The sequence below is a fragment of the Macrotis lagotis genome, chromosome X (genome assembly GCF_037893015.1).
Source record: "Macrotis lagotis isolate mMagLag1 chromosome X, bilby.v1.9.chrom.fasta, whole genome shotgun sequence".
Taxonomy (NCBI): domain Eukaryota; kingdom Metazoa; phylum Chordata; class Mammalia; order Peramelemorphia; family Peramelidae; genus Macrotis; species Macrotis lagotis.
The window spans coordinates 301753007-301780670 of record NC_133666.1 but is presented as its reverse complement, the minus strand read 5'-3'; the positions used below and the strand labels follow the sequence as shown (position 1 = coordinate 301780670).

The window sequence follows — 27664 nt, the reverse complement described above, 5'->3', positions numbered from 1 at the left end:
AGATTTTTTTTGAAATTGATTTCATTGGTATAGGAAGCTCTCCAATGAGGAAATACTCTCTACCAATGTAGATCACAGGTTAACCAATTTGTCTAGGGTCAGATGGCTAGTGTGTATCTGACACAAAGTTGAATGAAAGTTGGTCTCATTCTGAGGCTAACCAATACTCTCTCCCCTCCCAGATACAAGTATTGTGATCTCCATTTTATGCATGTAGAAACTAAATCTAAAAGAGATTCAATGACTTAGCCAAGTTACAGTTATTGTCAGTCTTCAATAGACTAAAAATCTTTTGACTTCAAAATCATTGTTCTTTTCACTTCATTACAGTTAGTAAGTAGCCAATCAAGGAAGCTGAGTCGAGGGAAGTTACTTTAAAGGCGGAGAAAATTCAGTCATCCTTCTCTGTCTTTGTTTTTCTCTCCCCTTCATTTCTTGTATTCATGAATATTTTGAGAAAATTAGTCCATATTCTTTCCTTAGTAAATATCTGGTTATTCAATATCTCAGTGTCCAAGAGACATGATTCAGGTCATTGTTTGGATTTTTTTGCTTGTGTTAGTATAAAAGAATGGAACGGAATAGGATGGATGAATGAATGAATGAATGAATGAATGAAAAAATATTGACCAAAGGATCAAAGATGTCACCAAGCACCATGAAAAAAACAGAAAAAGAAATGAGTCTGCTTTCAAGGAACTAATAGCTTGATTTGTGGAGACAGCAAATACAGGAGGGTAAACATTCAGCTGGAAAAAAAGAATGAAAAGGCATGGAAATCCTAAGGGTTCAAAAGTACTCCATATGGCAAAGTCTAGAAATACTTAGAGTATATCCTGTATCTATCCTACAGAACAAGAATTCTGAAGGAGAGTGAGTCATCTCAATAAAGAAAGGGAAAGTAAGCCTAAGCATTGAGAATGTTAGTATCTGGTCAATATGAGAAAATGATTAAGGATTATCAGCTGAAAGTTTGAGGGTAGGGTCTGGGTATTCTGGGATAGGGGCAGTCAATGGTGACCTACTTGTATCTGTTCCTGTTACTGACCCAGGGATCTTCTAGAATATTTTTTTAGTTAATGTCTAATATTAGTTTATTTTCTTGTAAGCTATGTCTTTCTTCTATAAGTTTACCATAGAAAGAAAATAGTTCTAAGTAATTGGGTTGCAATTTAATTGATGTTTTGATAGTTAAAAAAACAAGTCTTTCTTTATGTTGCATATTCAATTGCCTGCAACATGAGGGAAAAAATTATGAGCTATATCAAGGACTTTGTGAGCCTACAAAAGAATGTGACTTTGATTAAACCAAGTGGAAATGATGATATTTATGCAAAATATAAAATGGTTACCAGCAAAGCAGCCCACTTCATGCTAATAAGATGTTTGGGGAAATATGAGTTATGATGACATTGTAAGTATTCCACATTGTAATGGCTACTTTAGGAGGCTAGAATCTAGGTCTTAACAAGATTTTCCCATTTTTTCTGGACATTTGCAGAAAATAGCCCAATGCCATTTATTTTTATTTAGTGAATTGTGAATATAGTTTCTCTGAAGACTAAGATAGATTATAGTTCACTGTCATTAATTAATGATGTCAGAAATCAGGCAGAATGAGAAATTAAAGGAGGTTATTTTGTGTGTTATTTTTACAAGGAAATTTGCATATGAAAGGTGACTCCTTCACTGGTACAAAAGAAGAGACTTTCACTTATTAGAAATAATCTGTTAGCCTGCAATAACTACCTTTTTTTATATAGCATATTAACATCTGAAAAGTACTTTAAAATATTATCTCATTTTATACTCATAACAGCTCTGGTAGGTGCAATTATTGTCTTCATTTTACAAATGAGGAAATTAAGGCAGATAAAGGAAAAGTGACTTGAGTCACACAGTTAATGTCTGAGGCCAGATTTGAACTCAGGTTTTAGAGGTTCCAAATCTAGTGTTCCATCCACTATGTTATTGTGCCAAATAGGGAAGCTATGAACAAAGTAAAATAATCATGGTTATGCCCAGAAACTTGTATTTCATGTCTTCAGCAATAACATTGCTATTGAAATAAATTAGGATATCCACAGAAGTGCCCAAACTGTGAAGACCTTACATCCTCCAATGCTTGCCAATTTCCTGCTCTTTCTCAGTTCAATTGATAGGTCAATGGAAAAATTCTAGCTCAAGGCCACATATCCCAAAAATAGCCCTCTTGTTGTCTTCCTAATCCAGGGACATCTACCTCAAATTGGGTCAAGTAAAAGATTACATCTTCCTTTCCTGATCTCCTTTCCTAAGGAAAGTCTTTGACTACATCTTGATTAGAAATTGGTCCTTTTATTTTGCATTCTTCCAAGGCTCAAAGTCCCTAAAATTTGTTCTATAAAGGGCCCTCTTTAAAAAAAAAAAATGTAAACTGTACAAATCATGCTCATCCTTTGGAGACGCTTGCCATCTCTCCACTATCTATTTTTGTAATCATTTATTAAATTTAGGAACATTGGGACAATACTTGATTTCAACAGACAACTTCAAATACATGATGTTGTTCAAAGCTAGATTTTTCTTAATAAACAAAATCTCAGTTCAGGAACTTGAAAAAATCTTTCTTTGGGATTCTTTTAATTAATTTTCTGTTGATGATCACTTTGGATTTTTTTTTAGATTTTAATGACTTTCACAGCAGTTTCAGTGTTAAGGTGATGATTTGCAGCCTTCTTACATTGATAAACTGAATAAAACTGACACTTTCTGGCAAATTATACACACCAATAAAGGTTTTTCATTTTTGAGAATGACCAAATTACATTTTTGAGGAGCTGCCTCAAAGAAAAACCCAAGATATTCACCTAATTATAGAGGTTCAGAGATGGCAATAGAATAAAGAAAGGGAAGATAGATGGCAACATGAGAATGTTTATTATAAAGGGCAATCCCTGCTTTGGACAGAGATTGTACTATTTGACTTCTAATTCTAAATTCCTATAATTCTCTGTATTTAAATGAATTACAGAAGAGAAGTTCAAGAACATTAAGAATATGAGAAGCTAAAAAGAGCTTAAGGAGAATAAAATATGAGAAAAAGTCATTAGATCAGGTCAAGAGAACCAAAAAGACTGACTACCTTCTAGGAAATGGTTTCAAAAGAATGATGGGGGAGAAGCCATATTGAAATGGGATTAGAGAGAAGATAGAAGGCAAATAAATGATGTATGAATTTAGGCTAATTTTTCCAGAAGTGAAATATTGAAAGGGAAAGAGATGAAATATTATAACTATGAAGGAGCAACTTTATTTTACGTTTTTGCAAAGCAATGGGGTTAAGTGGCTTGCCCAAGGCCACACAGCTAGGTAATTATTAAGTGTCTGAGATCAGATTTGAACTCAGGTCCTCATGACTCCAGGGCCGGTGCTCTATCCACTGTGCCACCTAGCCGCCCCTAGGAGCAACTTTTAAAATAATGTTCAATGTGTTTATTTTCCTATCTTCCCAAAGGATTGTAAGTTTCTTGAAGCCAAACTGTGACCTTTGCTTTGTTTGTATCTCCCACAGCAATAAATAAATGTTTGCTGAATTGATTTGAGTTGAGTTGATGGGATAATAGGCACATGATGTTTGCTTTTAATTTTTTTTATTTTTTGCACATAATGGTTTTGTGAATGACCTACATTACTAGTAAAAATGGAATCAGAGCCCATTTCCTGATTTGTCATCAGAACTATTCATTCCTACTAAAGCATAACATTCTAGTTTGTTCTTACAGGTTTTGAGAGCAAGAGAAAGAGTACAAATAGAAAAGAGTGAAAAGAAAAAATGTTTAAACAAAGGTCATATAAGAATAACCAATAAAGGGGCAGCTAGGTGGCGCAGTGGATAGAGCACCGGCCCTGGAGTCAGGAGGACCTGAGTTCAAATGTGATCTCAGACACTTAATGATTACCTAGCTGTGTGGCCTTGGGCAAGACATTTAACCCCATTGTCTTGCAAAAACCTTAACAAATAGAATATTCAATAAGCAGAAGCCTGGATGATTGGCCCTACTGAATGAGATTGTTCAATTTGCTATGTAGTTAAATCTAACACTGCTTACAAAGAATGATTTTACATGGGAAGGCCTTCTGCAGTGAGACACTTGAAGGAGCCTGCACCTGGCAGACATATATTATGTACCTAATGAGCAAATGAAATGTTTAATAACCCTGCTGTGAAAATAAAACTTAAAACAGTCAATTCACACTGAGACTGCTCATGCTACACCTGAGCCATAGTGTTAGCCCATCTTCACTTTCTTCTTCGTCAGTGGGACCTACAGAAGAGAATTACATTAGAGCCAAAGTACTATTCCTTCAATTAGCTGCATTGCTGAATAAATTCATTCCTTAGTGCATCAGCTATGAGTGCTCTTCTAAAGGCTCCCCTGAAAGCCATGGTCAAACATGACTCACAAGTGGGAAGGAGAAGAAAGAGAAGCCTCAGTTTGTATAGTATTTAATAGAAGTCATTAACTTAAATACATAGTAGGTTCATTCTGCTTTTTTTGAAGTTAGTCTGTTGCTTCTCTGAGATAAAGGGAAAAAACTCCTTACTTTCTACTTTGTTTCCTAATTAGCAATTTTCAAAGAGAATGACAAATTTTCTTGGAAAACTGCTCTTCAGGGCTCAATTCATGTAATTAATGAATGCGGCATTCACTTGCCAGAGCCTTCCTCAGGATTTATAAGTATAAATGGGGATGCAAAAAGATATAAGCATTCTCTTGATGGATTAATATACTCCCATAAAATCTAGAGAAACCCTGGAAATATGTGAAGTCAGGGACATGAACTCAATTCTCTCATTTCTGGAGTTTAGCTCTAGAAGGGCATGAAAAAAATCTAATTCAATTCTATTATTTGGGAAAGGTATAGTTAGTTCCTAGAGAAGTTAAATGTGATCATATAGGGCCTTATTGTCAGAGATGAGACAAATCTTGATCTTCTAAATCTTAGGCAAGTTATATTTCTGCTATATGATATTGATGCTCAACATTGATTCTTAACATTAACATTGGTCATTGTTGTCCTATTTTTATTTGTTATATATACCACAGCAGTTAGGTAGCAGCACAGTGGATAGAGTTCTTGACTTGGAATCATTAATACTCATCTTCATGGGTTCAAATCTGGTCTCACATGCTTAATAGCTATAGATGCTGGGCAAATTACTTAACCTAAAATGAACTAGAGAAGGAAATGGCAAATTGCTCCAGAATCTTTGCCAAGGAAATCCCAAATGGGGTTGGAAAGAAATGGATTAAAACTGAAACCATGGAATAACAACAATAAAAAAGTTATTGAATCTCTCAGTTACAATGTAAATACCAGTGGTTAAAGTTACCTCTGACATCTAAGTCCTGTGAAAAATAGAAATTGGATTTTTTTTTGAAATACCAGATTTGCATTGGAAAAGCAGTGCTGAGTGCATTTACCTTTTTAAAGGATTTGTTAAGTACCCATTCTGAGATAGTTAACACTTAAAGCATAAGCATGAAACCACAATAGAAAATGGTACATTAATTAATTCAATAAAAAGGGTTTTTCAAGTACCTACTAGTTATTACTCTCTTCTATCATAGAATTACAGACTATGGGAGATAGAAGGGAACCTAGTGATCATCTAATCCAACCCATATCTGAGAACGAATCCAATCTACAACATACCTGATGATTAATCATTGAACCTTTAAAAGAAAACTCTCTACTGAAGGAAGGTCACAGCTTCTGAAGCATCTCAATCCACTTTTGGAAGGCTTTAATCATGAAGGAATTTCCATGCCATCAAATGGAAATGTTTCTCTCTGCAGCCTCATTGCTTTTAATTCTGACTTTTCTGCCAAAAACAATCTAAGCTAATCTTTTTTTCCCCTTAAGTCAGACCTTCTAATTGTTGAAGATGGCCATAGTGCCTTTCAATATGACTCTACTTCATGTTTGTGTCAGCACAGTATTATGCACATTCTAATTACTCAATGCATATTGCTTTTGTTTGTTTTCTAGTCAAAACAGATTCTAGCATTGATTCATTCTAACTTTTATTGAGTATTTTTTATGAACATAGCACCATGGGAAAAAACAGATTTCTAAAATATCATTTTTGCTTCCCTAGAGGGTTTTTTTTTGGCTTGAAAGTCATATAGATACAAAAAGTCAAATAAGTATATTTTGGTGGAATTAAAGGGAGTTAAATAAAAATAGACACTATGACAAAATGTGCCTTCCACATAGTTGGTACTCAATAAATGTTGATTGATTGATGTCACAAGTATGACAAATAAATAGCACAGACAGTAAAACTATACCTTATTTTGCTCTGACATGACATTTCAAAGAGCTTTCAATTTAATTCAGCTCAAGTCAATTCAACAACTATGCATTAAGAACCTATCTGACACTATGCTAGGCACTAAGGATGTAAATATTTTTGAAGTACATTTAATACTTTATTTTTTCCCTAATTAGATGTAAAAAATTTTTAACATTCATTTTTTTTTAAATTTTGAGTTCCATATTCTTTTCCTTCCGCCCCATTTAGAAGGCAAGAAATTTTATAAAGGCTTAAGGATATAAATATTAAAGCCTATATGTGTATGTTTGTATGTGTGTATATATGTGTGTAAAATATAAAGCAGTTCCTGCAATTTACATTCTGTTAAGAAGGATATGTCATAATCATTGCCAATTCTGAGAGAGACCTGTTATGGAAAATACCATCCACATCCCAAGAAAAAATCATGGAGTCTGAATACAGAGCAAGGCATACTATGTTCACTTTTTAAAATTTCTTTTATCTTTTTTCTTTTTTTTTCCTCATGTTTTCCCCCCTTAGTTCTAATTCCTCTTTCACATGACTAGTATGGAAATATATTAAAAATGATTATATATGTACAACCTTTATCAAAATTGTTCATTACTATGCAGAGGTGTGGGGGGAAGAGAAGTAAGGATAGTAGAAAATGTGAAACTCAAAAGTTTGCAGAAGGATGAATATTGAAAACTGTCTTTGCATGTTATTGGGAAAGAATCAAATCAAATTAAAACTTTAAAGAAGAAGGGGTATGCAATGGACTCAAATAAGCATAGTACAAAGTTAGGTAACACAGGATAAAGGAGAAATGCATATAAAATATTTCAAGAAAATTTGAGGAGAAATAATTTTTAGCTGGGAAGAGATTGTGTTTCATAGCCTTGAAGGCTAAGGATTTTGCCAGACAAATTGTAAATTGAGGAAAAAGAGAAAACTCATTGAAGGGATTGTCTGCTTCCTGGGCCAGATGGGAAAGGAATGAAATCAAAATGCTTAAGTAAAAATATTCAAATTTATTTTTTAAAAATGGTCAAACCTCTTAACCAGAGACTGTAGCAAAAGAAAAAAGGGGAATATTGAAAATGATTTGAAATGTAGATTATAGGAAATAGAGAGAGATAGTCTCTTTTTTTTGGTAGAGAATAAGTTGAGACCTTGGCTTTATGGGAAAAGAAGGGTTGTATAGGTCATTTAAGGAAAGGAAAAAATTTTTGGAATACATTTGGAGACAGTTGATGAGTCAATCTAAGAAGGGTAATGGGATTATTGAACAGCAGAGAAGCCCCATTGAGATTGCATACCATACATTAATAATGAATCAAGTCATCTTGGATTTGTGACCTCTTCCACTGACATTCAGCAGCACTGAGAGTAAGAAAGAAGGCAGATGGGGAAAGTAATCAGTAGGTGAATTTGTCAAAAGTAATTTAAAAAATGAGAATAATAGAAGATGGAAGAGTTGCCCATCTTTTCAGAAGACAATAACAATCAAAATTTTCATAAGCGGGGAAGGGAAGGGAAAAGACAATGAAAGGGTAATAATTTCTGTGGTCTCTCAACAAAAGAAAATTAGGGGAAATTAGGGGAAAAATGTAGGGAAGAGAATAGGATGAGGAAAGCAGAAGACATTCTCCCCAGAAAGAGAAAGGAAACAGTTCATTCAGCTAAAGATAGTCCTTTGGGGAAAGAGGTAAACTGCTTCAGGAAATAGGAACTAAGCCTTATAATAAGATTTATCTATAAGAAATTTACACATCAGGAGATGAGCTTGTCTAAGAAAAGGTTTTTCTTCCTGTAAAGTATCTCACCACAGGAGAGCAATGTTTAAGTTCCACAAGCAGCAACCACCAAGAATACAAGAATGTAGAAGCAAAGATATGAAAATATGGTACTAAAATGGAAACTATTTATGGTCAAGATTAGAATAGAACTACACCTCATTTTCTAGGACATAAAGTGATTCCTATGACACAATACTACTTCTATCCAAATTTATCCTCTCATAAACTGATACTGTTGAGAGGAAAGAGAGCAGGAAAAAAGGGGGAAGGCAAAATAATATGTAAAAAGGTAATAAAACTGGATGGAAAAAAGTTCTCAAGACTGGTGCTATAGAGGTTTAACGAAGGACAAAAGAAACAAAAGAATGAACAATTAAGGGTATTAATCATGAATCAGACAATGAACATAACAGGGAAAAAAAGATCAATAATGATCAAAGTGAAAGAAAGCTTATTGGAAAAGTTCTATAGCAAAAGAAGCTTAAAATAAGAAATTAGAGAAAAAGAGAGAAGAAAGATTTGGTTTAACTAAATGAAAAAAGAAAGGAAAATATTTTAAAGATAAAGAGAAAATAATAATTTGTAAATTCAAAGAACTAAAGGACAGAACAGGCAACAAAATACTGCCCTGAAGGAGGGAAAGATTCTAAAAGAATAACTAAATGGAAGTAAATACAAGTCTAATCATCAAAATCTTAAAATGTGAATAGAATAGACAATCCATTAAAAAGGGAGGAAAGTACATAAAGAAATAAACCCAACAAACTTTTATGCATATCTATCTTCATTCTTAAAATACATGTCTAGTATGCATATCTATATTATGAAAATGAGATATTGGAGCAAAACATTATATATATCAGGTATTTTTTTTTTAAAAAGGAGAATGGAATCATGTTATCAAAGTAAAAATAAAAATGCACAATATCAGTACTGATAAATGAGGTCTCCTATCAAAGCAATTCACATATATCTGAGTCTTCTAAGGCTGAGTGATTCTTTATAAAGATTTTCTTTGTCTTTAGCACTGTCTAACTTTATTCCCTCTTTTCACTGTATTGTTGATCAATCTTTTCTGATCATACATTTCCTTGGTAATACTTTTATGTCAGTTTTTGTGCTCAAGTCATCATGGGTAATATGCTGCAGTATTCATTCAACCACCACACATTTTTCTGTTCTCCTTTGACTATTTCACAATTTTTTATTCTTTGGAAACCACCCTGATCATTATTTCACTTGTACAGCATTATTGGGAGAATATTGGTCTTAAAAAGATGAAGCTTTTGTCAGGGCGCTTCTTGTGATCACTGAAAATATTATATGACTTCTAAAACTGAATGCAACCCCCTGTTTTCAACTTATTTGGTTCTGAGATCAGTTGATATTATTAAATTCTACCAAATAAAATGCTTTGTTCTAAGGACAAATAATCCTTTTTAAATGTGGGGAAAAAAAAAGAAGAAGAAAAAGAAGGAAGAAAGGAGGAGGAGGAGGAGGAGAAACTAGGTTATGCAATGAATAGAGCATTGGACCTGGAGTTTTGAAAACCTGAATTCAAATTCTGCCTCTGGCACTTACTTGCTGTATGACTTTAGGTTATTTTTGTTTTTTGTTTTTTTTTTTCTTTTTGCAAGGCAAATGGGGTTAAGTAGCTTGCCCAAGGCCACACAGCTTCGTAATTATGAAGTGTCTGAGGCCAGATTTGATCCCAGGTACTCCTGACTCCAGGGCCAGTGCTTTATCCACTGCACCACCTAGCCACCCCTGATGTATGACTTTAGACACATCACTTAACCTCTATGTATCTCAGTTTCCTCATCTGTAAAACAGAATTAATAATAGCACTTACCAAGGATGGCTAGGCTGCACAGTGGATAGAGCACCGACCCTGGAGACAAGAGTATCTGAGTTCAAATCCGGCCTCAGACACTTAATAATTACCTAATTGTGTGACCTTGGGCAAGACACTTAACCCTATTTGCCTTGCCAAAAAAAACCCCTAAAAAAATAATAGCACTTACCTCTCAGGGTTATTGTGAGACTCAAATGAGATAATATTTGTAAAATGTTTAGCATTGCTCTCTCTCTCTCTCTCTCTCTCTCTCTCTCTCTCTCTCCATATATATATATATATATATATATATATATATATATATATATATATATAATGTTTATATGTATGTACATCCATGTATGTAAATATATTGTACATGTTATATAATGTTAGTTATTATTATTATTCATGTGAAAACGTTTGGCATGTTGGTCCAAAACTGGAACTGATTTTGAAAACATAATTTAAAAGGCTATGCCCTGAGTCCTGTAGATTTTTCTTACCAAAATGCCAGTTTACCTGTGATGTCAAACAATATCTAGACCAGAAAGCATTTGATCACTCAAAGAATTTTGAATGTGCTGCCATCAGTGCTATTCAAAGGATCTGTATTCATTCAAGAAGCAAAGGAATAGCTATAAAGAGAGAAAGAAAAAGGCTATTGCTCCTGCAGGGCTGCATTTCCTTTTTAAAAAGAAAGAAGTGAAAGGCAGCCCCTTCCTTCTCTTTCTCTTTCTTTTCACTCAATCTCACCAACCTAGTATTATATGCACCATTGGAGTTTGTGACTGGTTCCTCTTGGCAATCAAGTTAACAAGTCATTTTTTAGCTTTGTTGATTTGTTTTTGCTTTTATTTTTTAGGAAACTAGAAAAAAAGCCAAAAATCACATTGTCTACAAATACCTTTTAAAATTAGTTAAGTTGTATTTATTCTGAAGAACTAGATCCAATAGACAGGAATTAAAGGAAGGTAGATTTTGTTTAAATATAAGGAAAACTTTTCCAACTTAATGTAATCTGTTTCCATTTAACAAAAATACTTTAGCAGCAGCTACAAGAAAACACTTTAAATGTTGAGGAGAAATTAAAAGGTCAGTTCTTTGTAACAATTATTCTGGACCAACTCTCTCAGCATAAGGTTGGCTACATCTCTGCCCTCAGGGTAACAAGGATGTTTTTCCTCTAAAGTTATTTGCTTCAGCACTGATCCCATACTGTTAAATTCCAGTGGTTGCCTACCCAGTTCTATTTTTTTAATTTTTTTATTTTATTGTGAATTTTTTACAATTTTTCCCCTAATCTTGCTTCCCTCCCCCCACCACCCCACAGAAGGCAGTCTGTTAGTCTTTACATTGTTTCCATGGTATACATTGATCTACGTTAAATGTGATGAGAGAAAAATCATATCCCTAAGGAAGAAAAATAAAGTATTGTGCCTGATTGTTGCATTAATGGAATGAGCAAGTCCATCAAGGTTGGTCATCACCCCCATGTTGCTGCTACGGTGCACAATGTTCCTCTGGTTCTGCTCATCTCGCTCAGCATCAATTCATGAAAATCTTTCCGGACTTTCCTGAATTCCCATCCCTCCTATTTGCTAATAGAACAATAGTGTTCCATCACATACATATACCACACTTTGCTAAGCCATTCCCCAATTGAAGGACATTGACTTGATTTCCAATTCTTTGCCACCACAAACAAGGCTGCTATGAATATTTTTACAAGTGATTTTTTATATATATTACTAAAATATGCTTGTATAAACATAATACACTCTTCCCCCAAAAATATAGACCCTCATGAGAAATAAACTAAAGGAAAGAGAAAAGAAAACTGTTTCAGTCTGTGTTCTGATACCATCAGCTCTATCTCAGGTGGATCACGTTTTTTATAAGTCCATCATAAAAGTTACTTCCATATTTTTGGACTGTTGCTGTTGCTGCTTGTAAATCCCTCCATCCATCCCTCCCCACTACCATCTATTATATTTTCTCTCTTTTTTCACTCTGTCCCTCTTCTAAAATATGCTTTATGGTAGCTGAGAAGCACCACAGACTGATCACTGGCCCTGGGGTCAAACGGCTCTGAGCATTTCCCTTTTAGCCATTAACTCCATCTTTATAATATATTATATCTTTAGCTTCAGCTCTCTCTGGTGCATCATCTATAAAAACTCCTTCTACCTGCTCTATTAAATGAGAAGTTTCATATGAATATTATCAGTATCATTTTTCTATGCAGGAATACATGCAGTTCATCATCATTAAGTCCCTCATATTTTACCCTTCTCCTGGTTCATTGAAAGTCCATTTTTTCCCCTAGAAGAGGATGTTCAGTTTTGCTGGGTAGTTGATTTTTGGTTGCATTCCAAGTACTTTTGCCTTCCAGAATATTATATTCCAAACCCTATAAACCCTTAATGTAGTTGCTGCTAAGTCCTGTGTGATCCTGACTGCAGCTCCATGATATTTGAATTGTGTCCTTCTGGCTGCTTATAATATTTTCTCTTTGACTTGGGAGTTCTGTAACTTGGCTATAATATTCCTGGGTTATTTTTTAATCTCTTTCCTGGGGAGATCGGTGGATTCTCTCAATTTCTATTTTGCCCTCTGCTTCTAGGATATCAGGGCAATTTTCCTGTAGGATTTCTTTTAAAATGAGGTCAAGGCTCTTTTCCTGATCATGACTTTCAGGTATCCAATAATTTTTAAATTATCTTTCCTGAATCTGTTTTCCAGATCAGTTGAGTTTTATTTTTTTAGGTTTTTGCAAGGCAAATGGGTTTAAGTGGCTTGCCCAAGGCCACACAGCTAGGTAATTATTAAGTGTTTGAGAACGGATTTGAACCCAGGTACTCCTCACTCCAGGGCCGGTGCTTTATCCACTGCGCCAACTAGCTGCCCCAAGAGCAGTTGTTTTTTCAATGAGATGTTTCACATTTTCTTCTAATTTTTCATTCTATTGGTGTTGAAGAATTGTGTCTTGACTTCTCATAAAGTCATCAACTTCCTTTAGCTCCATTCTACATCTGAAGGATATGTTTTCCTCAGAGAGCTTTCTTATCTCCTTTTCCATCTAGCTAATTCTGTTATTTAAAGCATTCTTCTCAATAATTTTTTAACTATTTTATCCATTTTGCCTATGCTGATTTTTATCATATTTTCTTTAGCATTTTTTGTATCTCCTTGAATAAACTTAATTCTTTTTCATGTTTTTCCTGCATCTCCCTCATTTCTTTTCCCAATTTTTCTTCTGTCTCCCTTACTTGATTTTCAAAATCTTTTTTGAGCTCTGTTATAGCCTGAGCCCAACTTCCATTTTTCATGGAGTCTTTAGATGCAGGAGCTTGTACTTCCTCATCTTCAAATTGAGGAGGATTCTTAGGATCATAGACAAAGTATTTCTCAATGGTTTTCCTCTTTTGTCTCTGTTTACTCATTTCTCCAGCCTGTGCCTGGTTTGGGGGTGCTTCCAGAGCTTTTGAGTATTATTGGGACACCTGACTTAGTGATTTTCTTGATACACTCCACTGGGACCTTTATTCCTCCAAGTGCATTTGCTCTCTTGCCTGTGCTTTGATATGTAGATGACCACAGCACTTCCTCCTTCCCTGGAGCTGTGAGGAAGATCCCTGCTATCTTAGTATGGAAGGCCAAACTGCAAACTGGATCTGAGTGTGGGCAAACAGTAGAATCCTGCCCCAGGGAGAGCAGAGAGATTTCTGCAGTTTCCCCTGACCTCCTTACCAACTGTTGGCTTTGCTCTGGAGGTACAGGCTGGTTCCCCCCGATTCATGCTGCAGGTTCTGCTGCCAGTGATTCTCACTCCACACTCATTCTGGTGTAGCAGAGTTCTCTCACAGTCCCTTCAAACTGTTGTTTTGGGCTGGGCTGGACTGGGCTGGGCTGGGCTGCACTGAGCTGTGGCCACAGCTTTTTTCCACCCCCAGTCCTGGTGAAACATACCTTTCTTGCAGAACTTCTGAGTTATCTTTTACTGGGAAAAATGTATCACTCAGCCTTTCTTTGGATTCTGCCCCTCTAAATTTTGGCTAGAGTCATCATTTGTTGGCTTTTGGAGTTTTGGGGGGAAGGAGTTTCTGGAAAATGCTGCCTTCATGCTGCCATTTTGACTCCACCCCCCCCCACCCAGTTCCATTTAATTAGTTAATATCAATTAGCTTTTTTTTTGCAAGGCAATGGGGTTAAGTGAATTATCCAAGGTCATGTGGCTAAGTAATTACTAAGTGTATGAGGCAGATTTGAACTCAAGTCTTCCTGACTCTAGGTCTGGTGCTCTATCTAACTGTATTACCTAACTACCCCTCAATTAGATTTTCAAAGGAATATTTGCTTTAGAGGTATAGAAAGAACACAAGTACAAATATTCCTTTCATCTCATACCTGGGAATACAATACATTCTCCCCTGTCCCGCCTCAGTTCTCAAGGGAAGTGGACTCAAACTTAACATCATCAAGTCCATATCCAAATGCAGCAAGCTAGTTGAACCCCAAAGGTCATTCCTTAGGGAACTGATACTAAATTGCTCAAATTCAACATGAACTCACTCTTAGATCTCCTGATGGTTTGCTCTTATCATAACCATCTCCAATTTTCATTGCTTAAAAACAAGAATAATAGTTATACTAGTAACAGAATCACCAGCCAGGTCATGCAGTTATGGACCAGGTGGAGAAATAAAGACACTTTGGCAGATAAGTGTCTTTTGTATGTACCCCAGTTCTGATTCTAGAGATAATCAAAAAAGCTTCCTCTTTACAATGTGATTAACAAACTGTCAAGAATATCTAACAATTCCACGTGGGGATTTTACAAACAAAGCATTTTTTCCCCACCAGTTAAGACCTGACTCAGATAATGAATTATTCCTTTCAGAGCACTAAGATGTATAAAGTCAATATAGCAGATATTAAACAGAGCTGAAACAAACTTTAGAGACCTTCTAACCCAATCTTCTCATTTTACAGATGGGAAAATTGAGGTCCAAAGAGGTTAAGTTATGGATATAAATTTATATATATCTTCAGTAGCAGAATAAGGACTTCAGCCCTAGGCTTCCCATTCCCAGGCTGATACTTTACATTCTTTCATATCAAAGCCTTTCCAGTTAGTTCTTGAAAACTGATGGCATTTAGGAATGGCAAGCCAAATCAGCTAAATAATCTATTCTAATCAAAGAAATATTTTTGTGAAGTGTTTGCAAGGCATGATGTTGAGACCTGGGCATGCCAAGTTAAAAAAAAAACTGATTTTTTTCAAAAAGCTTATATTCTGATAATACTATAAAACATTGTGTCTCTGAAAAAATGAAAAGCCATTCTCTCATATGCTATAAGTATGTTTATTAAAGCTTCAAACAAAAAAATAAAAATTAAGAAAATCTCTCCATTTTGGTCATCTTTTATTATACTACAGTGAGAATAACTTAAACTGGAAGAAAATAGAGAATAATTATTTACAAAGTACCTACCATGATAGGTACTATGTTAAATGCTTTACAAATATTACCTCATTTGATCCTTACAACCCTTTATAAGGTAGGTATTTTTAGTGTCCTCATTTTATAGTTAAGAAAACTTAGACAAAAAGCCATTAAATTACTTGCCCAGTATCACATTGCTAGTAAGTTTTGAGGAGAGATATGAATTCAGGTCTTCCTAACTCCAGGTCCATTTTCACACTACTGTTCCTCTCTACTACTGATTAAGATCTTATGTTTGATTGTAATTTATGTTTCAGAGCACTTAAAATGCAAATAAATAGTAATTGTATGATACTTTTCTGTTATTCTTTTAAAAGTAGAGAAATTTGTCAAAAAACTTATCACTTTGTTACAATGAGAAGCAGCTACAACCAAATATCTTGAATATTGAAGAATTAAAAAGTCAGTTCTTTGTAGCAATTATTCTGAACCAACTTTCCCAGAACAAATCTGACTACTACCCTCAGGGTCCCCATTTCCTAATTAGTCCATTATTTTATTTAACTTATAGGGGGTTCAAGTTCTGGCTTCCTACACAGATTTCACTTATCTCCCACTTGCTTAGAACTTATTTAGAATCTGTTGGTAGCTTCATAGGCAGTTTGGTGACACAGTTAGGTGACACAGTAAATGTAATGACAGCCTGGTGTTAAGAAGACTCATCTTCCTAAGTTCAAACGCAAACTCAGACACTCACTAGCTGTGTGACCTTGGGCAAGTCACTTCAACTTGTTTGTCATCTGTAAAATGAGTGGAGAAGAAAATGAAAAACTGCTCCTATATCTCTGCCAAGAAAACCTCAAATGAGTCATGAAAAGTCAGATTCAACTGAAAAGAAAAGACTTAACAATTATCATAGACATAAGACCCCAGGACCTCACTAGAATGCATACTCCATTCCAAATATTGTATTCAAGACAGAGATTTCCCAAACAAATAAAAATAGAGCTGAAGAATTCTCATTAAACTCCCTTATTTTATCAAGAGGAAATCGAATAAGAAAGGTGAAATCAGTCCCTCTGATTCCAAATTCAAAATGTTTACTGTGCCACACTAATTTCCATTATTGAAATATATAATATATTTATAATCTATATATTTATAATATATTATAAATATATTTATAATATATAATATATATATATATATATATAATATATATATACACACACACACACACACACTTTAAGATTTAAGAACTTAAATATATGTTGCCATCAGGCAACATTTAATACTGATCATTATTTAAATAGATCAGACTCCAATACCAACAAGCTACCATTTGTAACAAGTTAGCCTACAAATCTATGAAGCAGCACTGAGAATCTGCTGAAAGAAGGTGAGGCTATAGATGGCCAATAATAAGAAATCCTTAAATTCTTAGTTTTGAAAACCTTAATATTTGATGAGAGAATAACTGAATAAATGTAGAAATAACAACGTTTGCCCTGTACTTGTTGCATTTAAATTTTATTTTTTATTCTTCTAATAAGTATATATATAATTTAATTGTATATTTGTCCTATTGTTACATTAGTCATTTTATATATCTTTAAGCAAGGGGATTCACCTTCTAGTATTTTCATATATCAGTCACCTGACTTCAAGATACAGGATGCCCATCTGTCCTACCAAATAATTAATACCACCATCTTGTGGTGATGCCCTCAAACTGCAAATATATGTCTCCCTAGAGCTTAAGAAAAACTTAAGTTTGAGTTCATAAATTAAAATACATCATGAAATTAGCATCATAGAATTAGGAGAGTCCCTAGAGAACATCCAGTTTAGCCCTCTTATTTCAGAAATGTGGAAATTAAGGCACAGAACATTTAAGTGATTTGGCCCCAATAGAATAACTTGTTAGTAGCAGAAGTTCTATTAGTCTCTTAATAATACCAGCATTATTTACACTATAGCTTCCATTAAGAGAAGACACCATATCTCTGTGACCATATCAGTGTTTATCACAGTGTTGGGCACTTTAAAAGAAAGCAATCAATATTAATTGACTGATTCTTCCTGATTGCATGGCACCATCCATACATTTATAGCATATGTGAGATGGCTTTTCATTTTTTAAAGACATAATATTTTTTACTATTATTATAATATAAGCTTTTTAAAAAAAATTAGAGGTTTGTTTTTAACTTGTTATGTCCAGCTCTCAGCACCATGCCTCATCCATAGCAAGCTGTTCAGAAATATTTCTTTGATTAGGATAGATTGTTAAGCTGATTTGACTTGCCATTTTTTTCAAGAACAAACATTGATGAGCTTGGGTATGGCAGAATGTAGAGTACTAAACTGGGAGTGGGGAGACTTGGGCTGAAGCCCTGATTCTGCCACTGAAGATGCCATTTTGTTCTTTCAATACCACCTAGAACCTTTTTCCAACTGTCTAGGGAAAGACAACTCCTCACTTGGGACCATTATACTAACATATACAGCAACCTACTCATCAGTAAACAAAGTGGAATGGTTAGAAAGAATTCTGGATAGAATAGTAAAAGTAGGATCAATTCCTGGCTCTACCACCAATGAGCTCTGAGCTCTAGAATTTGTTTTATTCACTCAAGGACTTATCAAAAGAGAGAATTGGCTCTGAGATAATCTCTGGGGTCTCATCTAACTCTGACATTAAAAATAATCCACCTCAAGGTTTGCAAAGTACTTTCCTCATCACCCTGAGAGGAATGTTACCATTGACATTTGCTTGTTGACATTTTACCAATCTTGGAATCATTATAACTAGAGCAGAAAGGCACCTGAGAGGCCATCTGATGTGCTCCTCTTATTTTGCAGATGAACAAAGTGAAACCCAGGGAAATAGACTGACTTGTTCATGATGACATAACTAATAAACGTGGGAGCTGGAATCAAAATATGTCTCCTGGCTCCTAGTCCAGAACTGTTTCCATTATATTACAATATAAAAACATAAATCAGAAAAGGAGAATGGAATTTTTGTATTCTTTGTTGAGTTATTTTGGGACTTATGGATTTATAATAATCTTTAATTCAGTATATTACCTAATTCATGTCCAGTTTATCTCTTCAGTTTGTGCTATGTGAGAAACATAATTCTTGTTTCCCCTAATGTCTTGAGAACAGCCATCCTGGTCAGGTAGAAAGAGAACAAGTTAAGGTCTCCTAAGATATGGGTTCCAATCCCACCTCTGACAATTCTTAGTTATGTGAAATTGGGCAAATCACTTTACCTCAACCGCCTCATTTTTAAAAAGAATTTATACTAAATGACTTCTAAGTTTCTTTTCAGTTCTAGATGAATGAATTAAAGAATGAATGAAAAAACTTTTATTAATTGTTTACCATATGCTAAGGAGTAACCAGGTGGTAGAGTAGATTGAGTTCAAATCCAGCCTCAGACAGCTCTCCTATTACCCTGGACAAGTCACTTAACCCTGTTTGTCTCAATCTCCTCATCTGTAAAATGAGCTGGAGAAAGAAAAGGTAAACCACTCTGGTATCTTTGCCAAGAAAATCCCAAATGGAGTAATGAAATGTTGTACAGTACTGAAATGCTTCACCACCACCACCACCACCACCAGTGGTAGAAGTGTAAGGCAGACAAATGCAAAATAAAAAATAGTCCTTGCCCTCAAGGAGTTTAGTTGAAAGGATAAAACAAAGGCATTGATTTAGTCATGACTGATAGCTCCAGAATTTATGTGGACATGGGAGGATCTTAAGATTGAAGATTGGTGGGGCAGTGGATAGAGCACTGGCCCTGTAGTCAGGAGTACCTGAGTTCAGATCTGGCCTCAGGACACTTAATATTTGCCTAGCTGTGTGGTCGTGGGCACCACTTAACCCCATTTGCCTTGCAAAATCCTAAAAAAAAAAAAAAAAAAAAAAAAAAAAGGCTGAAGATTGACCAGAGAGCTTTTCAGAACTTAATCCTAAAATTCTGCTATGCTTGCATGCATGCATGTGCATATGTGTATGTGTGTGTGTGTGTGTGAGAGAGAGAGAGAGAGAGAGAGAGAGAGAGAGAGAGAGAGAGAGAGAGAGAAATATGGGGGTTTGAGGGAAATCAATTGGGATTAGGGATTAAATGTTTTGCCCAGGGTCACACAGCTTCTAAGTATCTGAGGTCAGATTTGAACTCCTCCTGACTTCAAGACCAGTACTCTATTCACTATGCACCCTGAAATAGTGTTTTAGAGAGGTGGTTATCAACCCTAGATAGGGGGCACAATGGATAGATAGAGGACTTGTCTTGGAGTCAGGAAGACCAACGTTCAAATCTGAACTGAGACATTGAACAAAATCAATAAAATTATCAGTCCCAGAGCAAAATTCCTCCAAGCCATGATCTTCTGGTATAGGCAGAATTGTCAAGAGATTGTAGCTTGTGGAGAAAATGGTCAGAGAGAAGATAGTGAAGACTAGATTACTATATTAAATGCAATGGATTAGATCAGCTCAGAAAACTCTTCCAAGTGCAGATAGAGGATTCTGGGACCTAACAATAGCAATGGAATTTCATAATAAATGATCTATATCCTCTGAAATGCCAAGTATAGTCCTGAGCCTACATTAGGTACTCAGTAATCTTTACTAATTGTTTTATTGGTTCTTCTGATTTATTCCTTCCGTCTTTTGCATGGCATTATTAAAATGCCTTGCACATCCAGGTAAACACTGGTTGGTTGGTCTTTATCCTCCACGAATCCTCCACTTGTGTTTTATAACTTGTTAAAGCTTAAAAAAAAAAAGGACAACACTCAAATGGTTAAAACATATGTCTGTCCTTGGTTAAATAGAAAGCAATGTTTGCATGATTTTGTATCAGCTTTCACAATGTATTGCACAAATTAGGCTCTTAATCAGTGTTCATGGGGAATGAATTGAATTCAGTGAATGTAAAAGTTTTGTGATTCCCTCCACATAGCCAGGATCAGTGAGCTATTATTATGCCAGGTAGAAGAATGTCACTTAGGAGATACTTAATGCCTTTCATGAGCATCATAGATTTGAACCTGTTCCTGAGAGAAGCAGGGCTTACTTGGATGTCCGCTCCTTCAGAGGGAATTAAGGATGCAATCTTTAATGTCTACTAAGTCAACCACAAGGGACTATGTTTCAGTGTATCATCTAGAGCCATTCCTAGAGCAAGGTGGCCTCGGCTTCCTATGCCATCATTCTTATCCAGAGCCTTGCACAATGCAGGTCCATTAGGGAGCAGGACAGAAAGCTTTCCAGCCTAGAGCTGCAAGTCTGTACAAGGAATTTTCCTGACACCACAGGGGCTAATGAACAGCCTCAACTATCCAGGCAGCCCTTAGTGTGATTTGAAGTCCACTTGAAATTACCCCTAACTAGAGAATTTTCATCTACCAAAGAGTAGCTTAATCAGTACCTTAACCTCCCTTTCAGAAGACATTTTTTTAAGCCTGCTTTTAGACTTTGATTTTGTTTTTATAGAATAACCCAATAAGGTAAAACTATCCCCAACTAATAGAATTTGACTTGTACTCTTTTTTTTGTTTTAGGTTTTTTTTTTTTTGTTTGTTTTTTGTTTTGGCAAGGCAATAGGTTTTAGTGACTTGCCCAAGTTCACACAGCTAGGTAATTATTAAGTGTCTGAGGTCAGATTTGAACTGAGGTTCTCTTGACTTCAGGGTTGGTGCTCTATCCACTGTGACACCTAGATGCCTCAACTTGTACTCTTAATATTGTTCTCTAATATGTGATGTCCATGGATTGTACTTCTATGTGTTTTCTATCCTAGGTCCTACCCTGACCAAGACTCATGTGAAAACAGCTTCCCTCGGATTGGCAGGAAAGGCCAGGTCTCCTTTGCTTCCAGTGTCAGTACCTACAGCCCCTGAAGTTTCTGAAGAAGGACACAAGCAGCCAGAGGATCCAGCCAGTGTAAGGATACTTTTTGTCACATTCAGTCTAAGCCCTAGCTTCTACCATCATTGGAAGAAAGAAAGAACCCTCTGAAACATTGTTTTGTTTCAAATTTTCTTCTTTTCAGGAATTTATTTTTTAAGTCAGATGATTGAATTAGGTTCTTCAACCTAATTTTCTTTTTCTTCCACATCATTTTACTGTCAGAAGAACCTCGGGAAATTGATGCTATTAATTATTTTCATTTTACAATTCAGGAAATTGAGACAGCAGCTAAATGACTCTCTCAGTCATACAGTTATTAAACATCCAACATTGTCTATGAATTCAGATCTTCCTAAATCTAAGTTCAACATTTTATTTACTGTATCACTTTTTGTTGTTGTTCAATAATTTTTCAGTCATACCTGTGTTTTCCTGATTCCATTTGGGTTTTTCTTAATAGAGATACTGGAGTGGTTTGCCATTTCCTCCTCCAGCTCATTTTATAGATGAGGAAATTGAGGCAAATGGGGCAAAGTGACTTCCTGAGAGTCACACAGCTAAGCAAGTGTCTGAGATTAGATATGAACACACAAAGATGAATCTTTCTGACATTAGGCCTGGCATTCTATCCAGTGTACCACCTACCTACCCTAAATTACACCTACCCTCCCAAAAATGTTTAGCAAACTATTGCTTTTTAGTAGATTTTTTTAAGCAGGTTAGAAATTATTTACCTAACTTCCATAGTTTCTTTTCAAAATATTCAGTAGTATCTAGATTTAGCCATGTTTTGCTTTTTTTAATGACCTGTGTTTGTGTGTAAATGCTTCCTGAATCATCAGAAATTGCTGGAGTTAAGTGAATAAGTATGAAAAGATGCAACAACAAAAAGAAAGCTAAAGACTGAGGAGGGATATTTAGAGACTCAATAGATATATCAAGAAAATAGAAGAACGGGAAATAGAAGTCACCAATAGAGGAAGGAGAAATGAGTATTATTTCCCCAGAAAAGAAAAAAACAAACAAAAAAGTAATTGCTGGAAAATGAGGGAAAATAAGGAAGGGAAAACAGATGAAGGGATTGGATAAAAATAAGCAAGAGAAACAAAATGTATTATGAAAAAGATGAGAGAAGGTTGTGCTTATGGAAACTTAAGACAGCTATTTATTTAGAAAACAATAGGATAAACTACCAGAATAGATTTCAGAATACAATTCTAAAAGACTAAGGAAATGGTATATCAGATCTGGGGAGGGGGTAGAAAAAAGAATTAGAGGAGAAAAAAGAAGACAAGAAAAACTAATTTGAATCATATTATGCCATTTCATTTGGATCTTATTCCAATATGTATCATAAGATGAAAACAAACTTTCCAACAGCTTCTGTTCTCTGTAGGCACAGATGCTGATTTTGATCAGCATGCAAATAATATCGACATAGATGGCATAATACTATCAAAGAATAATTGGTTTCAGATATATAGCAAGTTGTGGGCAATAGAGCCAACATTTATATTTTTATTTTTTACTTTTTAAAAAATAAGCTAATTGAAACAGAACATGATGATGATGCATTGCTTCCCCAAAGCTTTGTACTTGGCTATGCAGTAGAATATAGAATTTTAGAAACAAGACCTGAGCTAGAAATCTACATCTGATCTTCCTAAGCTATGTAAAAATGGAGAAATCTTTTAACCATCCTGATCCTCTGTCTCATCATCTGTAAAATTATGATAATGCCTTCCAGCATTATTATAAATCACAAAGGAGAAACTGTATATATGACACTTAACTACTGTAAAGAACTATATAAATGCCAGCTAATAATATGGCATAGGAATTTGGAAGGAACTGTGATTTTGTCAATCCAGTATAGGGAATCTTGGGTGAGGGATCTCCCTTCACTAATATGTATATAACCTATCTTTTACCAATGACCTGGGTTCTAAGGAATTCTAGAAGCAATGAGAGATTAAATAAATTGTGCAAAGTCAAACAGCTAAGAGTCTCAGTTTGGAAGTCAGATATAAATTTTGATCTTTCATTCCAGGTCCAACACAATATGCTGCTAACTACTGAACATCAATTTGGAATAATAGCAACAACAATAAATATTAGATTGTTGAATCTTTTTTTCCTAAATGGATTATGATGTTTATCTCATGTCCATTTAAATTGAAGAATATAGGGTCAGAAGTATCACAAGCAATGAAACACATCCACAATAGAACTTACAACCCCATCTTGGTTTTCTTTACAAAGAAAATGGAATTTTATTGATGGGGAAACTGACTCATACTCACAGGAAACTGGAAAGTCAAACAAGTTTATAATTTAGGCAACTAGGTGGAGTAGTGGATAGAGTTTTTGACCTAAAGTCAGGAAAACGTGTCTTCCTAAGTTCAAATCTGGTCTCAAATATTTACTAACTATGTGACACAGGGCAAATCACTTAACCCAATTTTCTTCATCTTAAAAAAAGTAATCTGGAGAAGAAAATGGCAAATCACTCCAATTTCTTTGCCAAGAACACTCCAAATAGGATGAAAAGACACCACAACTGAAACAACTGAACAGCAACAAGAAATACAGATAATTCAAGTTAAAAGAACAATCTGGATATTATTAAAATATGACTTTAAGCAAATCATTTTATTTCTCTAGAGCTCATGTTTTTATCACTAAAGTGAGGAGACTTGAATAATATCTCTAAATTATATAATTATCCATATTAACAACCTCAATTTATTCCTTATGGTTAATACTTATGCAGCCAAAGTCACAGGGTCCCAATTCCCAGAAGAACTTGGGCTCACTCATATCTAAGCCTGAAAAAAAAAACTAAAACAGAACAGTTTTTTTAAGTTTATCCAAAAAAAAGATAAATAGACTCTCTTCTAGAAATTTTTTTTTGTTCCATTGAGATTTTCTTGGCAAAGGAAACTTTGGCTTTGTCACTTTCTTCATTAGTTCCTTTAACAGATCGGTAAACTGAGGTAAACAAAGTTCAATTACTTGCCGAAGGTCACACAGTTAATGTCTGACACAGGATTTAAACTGTCTTTTTTTGTTTGTTTTTTTCTATTTCTAATTTGATTTTAGCATTGTTTTTATTTTTTTGAATTCCAAATTATTTTCTTCCCTCAGGGTCTTCTTCAACTCATTAAGAAGACAAGCAATATAATAGCAATTGTACATGAAAAATCTTTCAAAACCTATTTCCATAGTAGTCAGGTCAACAAAAAAAGTAGGAAATATGAAGTTAAAAGACTGTATGTACTTCAATTTGCAGTCAGAATTCATTAGTTCTCTCTCTCTCTGTAGGTAGATAGCATTTTTCATCATGAGTGCCTTAGAATAGTTGTATTGATGAGAATAGCTAAGTCTTTCACAGTTGATCATTGTTACAGTAGAGTGATTTCCTGGTCCTGGTCACTTCCCTCTGTATCAATACATATGTCTCCCCAGGTTTTTCTGAAATCATCCTGTTCCCCATTTCTTATAATAAAATTGCATTTTATCACAATCATAAACCACAATTTGTTTGCCCATTCCCCAATTAATGGTTATCTCCTCAATTTCCAATTCTTTGCCAGCACAAAAAAGAGTTCCTCTAAATATTTTTATACATTTACATCCTTTTTTTCTTTTTCTTGTATCTTTTTGTGATATATAATCCTAGAAGTGATATTGCTGCATCAAAGATTATGCACAATTAGGAAGAGTTCCAAATTGTTCTTCAAAGTGAGTAGATCACCAGCAGGCATTATTCCAATTTGTTTGCATCTACTCCAGCATTTGTCATTTTCTTTTTCTGTAATGTTATCTGATCTGATAATCATGAGGTGGTACCTCAGGGTTGTTTTCATTTGTATTTCTCTAATCAACATTGATTTAAAGCTTTACTTCATTTGACTATACAGAGCTTTGATTTCTTTTTTCTGAAAACTGCTCATAATCTTTGACCATCTCTCAATTGAGGATTGAATCTTAGTTTTATAAATTTGACTAAGTTCCCTATATTTTAACAAAATTTCTTACATTATTTCATTGTCTATGGTACTGGTTAACAAAATGCTGCTTCCCTGATTTGGTGCAACTTGAATCAACTTTATCAATAGTACTCTCTCCCTTTAGTCATTTGGAAACATAGGTTGTCAAACACATGGCAACCACACTGTTCTTGATGACACTCCCAGTATAGCCTGAATCAGATTAAAAAAGTATTTGGGAAATGTTTAACAAATTAAATATAATTACAGTAGAACATAGATAATGTGTGTTTTTCTAGGTCACTATTTCAACACACAGGGATCATTATGTATAGTTTAGTGACACCCAATTTCTATATGAGCTTGACATCACTGGCCTAATACAAACCCTCATCTGATATATTTCCTTTTTTATTATATCAACCCAAAGTGACCTTCTAACCTCTGTTCGAATATTTTCTGTGTACTTTCTACAAAGTCCCTTTTCACTTTTTTTTTTTTTTTAGTTTTTAGTTTTTGCAAGGCAAATGGGGTTAAGTGGCTTGCCCAAGGCCACACAGCTAGGTAATTATTAAGTGTCTGAGATCGGATTTGTACCCAGGTACTCCTAACTCCAAGGCCAGTGCTTTATCCACTACGCCACCTAGCCGCCCCAACCCTTTTCACTTCTGAACAAGTGTGAATTTAAGGATTTCTTCATCACACTACATCTACATCCGGTAGGTTTAGGTAGTTACCTTAATAAAGTTTTTCTAAAAGAGTTGGTATGGAACCAAAGAAAGAAAACTGATCCTAGGGTCAAAGGATCTGTGTGACTTTAGACAAGATCCTTAACTTTCCAAGTCTCAGTTTTCTCATCTACAATGCAAGGGAGCTGGATTATATAGCTTCTGAGGTCTATGGATCTATGATCCTATAATAAAATGTTGTCTAGGGCTTTTGCAGTGACACAGAGTTAACTGTACAGGACTAGGCTTCCCATATCTCATAATAACTCTGTTCTTCCTTCAGGTTCTACTATGTATTGACAACTCACTTTCTCTCTTTCCACAGGTATATGAGCAGGATGATTTGAGTGAACAAATGGCAAGTTTGGAAGGGCTAATGAAGCAGCTCAATGCCATCACAGGCTCAGCCTTCTAAAGCTTGTGGATTAAGGAAGTGGATTTTCCAGGACCATGCAGCATATCAGGATTTCATTCACAGAACGATGTGACCACAAACACCTGCACACACAAAATACATCACCTGATCCCCAGTTCTGTCTATAAAGGAAGATCCTCAAGTGGTTTGGAGAGGTACATGCCACCCATTTAATGCCCATTGTGCATCTCAAAGTTCTCAAAATGGAGACCAAACAACATCAACAATAAAGGAGTGTCTCACAGCAAGGTCAAAGTTAGTCTCTGGAGTATCTCTGGCCCTTGACTTTGATCAGCTAGCCACACAAAGTGACTCCATTCACATAAATAATGCATCCGTTTCCATAATCAGGGCCTGAAGTTCTGTAGGGTTTTTTTTTTTAATGTATCAGTATAGTCTTACAACATACAAGTGCATTATTTAAACTAGTTCCATGTTATGGTAAAGTCCATGGAGATCACTTGTCTTTTACTTTCAACCACAAAGCATCCCTAGAAAATTCTTACTACACATCACCAAAGGAATGGATGTATTCCCCAACAGCACAAAAAAAAAAAAAATAAACAAAAACAAAGAAACATTGAATGCCTATTGTTTTATAACTCAGACATTCATCTTGCGCAAGTGGTGGGTATTAGCAAGTGGCTGTAAAAATTCATCCATTTTCTTCAAGTATTTGTATATCCATTCTTGGTTAGCATTTATATCCGGAGAACAAAGAATAGAAACATGAAAAATCTGCAATGGGTGGCATCCTGCCAGCTACAGTGCATTTTCAGAAAGAGGATCCAATATGCAATCTTCTCAGACACACAGTAATTATGAGCTTAAGCTTGTAATAGAACACTTTTCAACATGGGTGGCTTTGGGGCCATACCACACTGTGATGACATTTCCAAGCTTCACCAAGGCCATCCTCCTTCAGGCACCCAAGTAGGACTGAAGTTCCTTCCTCTTCCCCAGAGACTGTCCTCCCCAAGAGAAGGCTGACTTCAAACTCTGCCCAGCAAGGATACCAGGGATCTCTGCACTCCTTGTTAGACACAGAAAACTGTTGAATTGCAGACCTGAAGGAAGGAAAGGCAGAGTTCTTCCCTCAAGAGGACTGCCTCCTTGGGCCCTTCCTGATTCTCCTGACAGGTCACTGAAACAACTGGACCTAGCCACACATTGGCCAGTGGTGACCCCCAAGG

At 35.3% G+C, this 27664-nt stretch overlaps 1 protein-coding gene across 1 annotated transcript in view; it reads left to right on the top strand.

Annotated features, from left to right (window-relative positions):
- The window catches only part of DCC (DCC netrin 1 receptor), a 1459593-nt gene extending 1432587 nt beyond the window's left edge, over positions 1-27006 (top strand). Inside the window, exons 27-28 of the mRNA XM_074202006.1 lie at positions 21227-21369; positions 26382-27006. Coding sequence (XP_074058107.1) covers positions 21227-21369; positions 26382-26471 — 233 coding nt within the window. The 3' untranslated portion in view covers positions 26472-27006. The remainder of the gene's footprint in view (positions 1-21226; positions 21370-26381) is intronic.
- Positions 27007-27664: the final 658 nt, after the last annotated feature.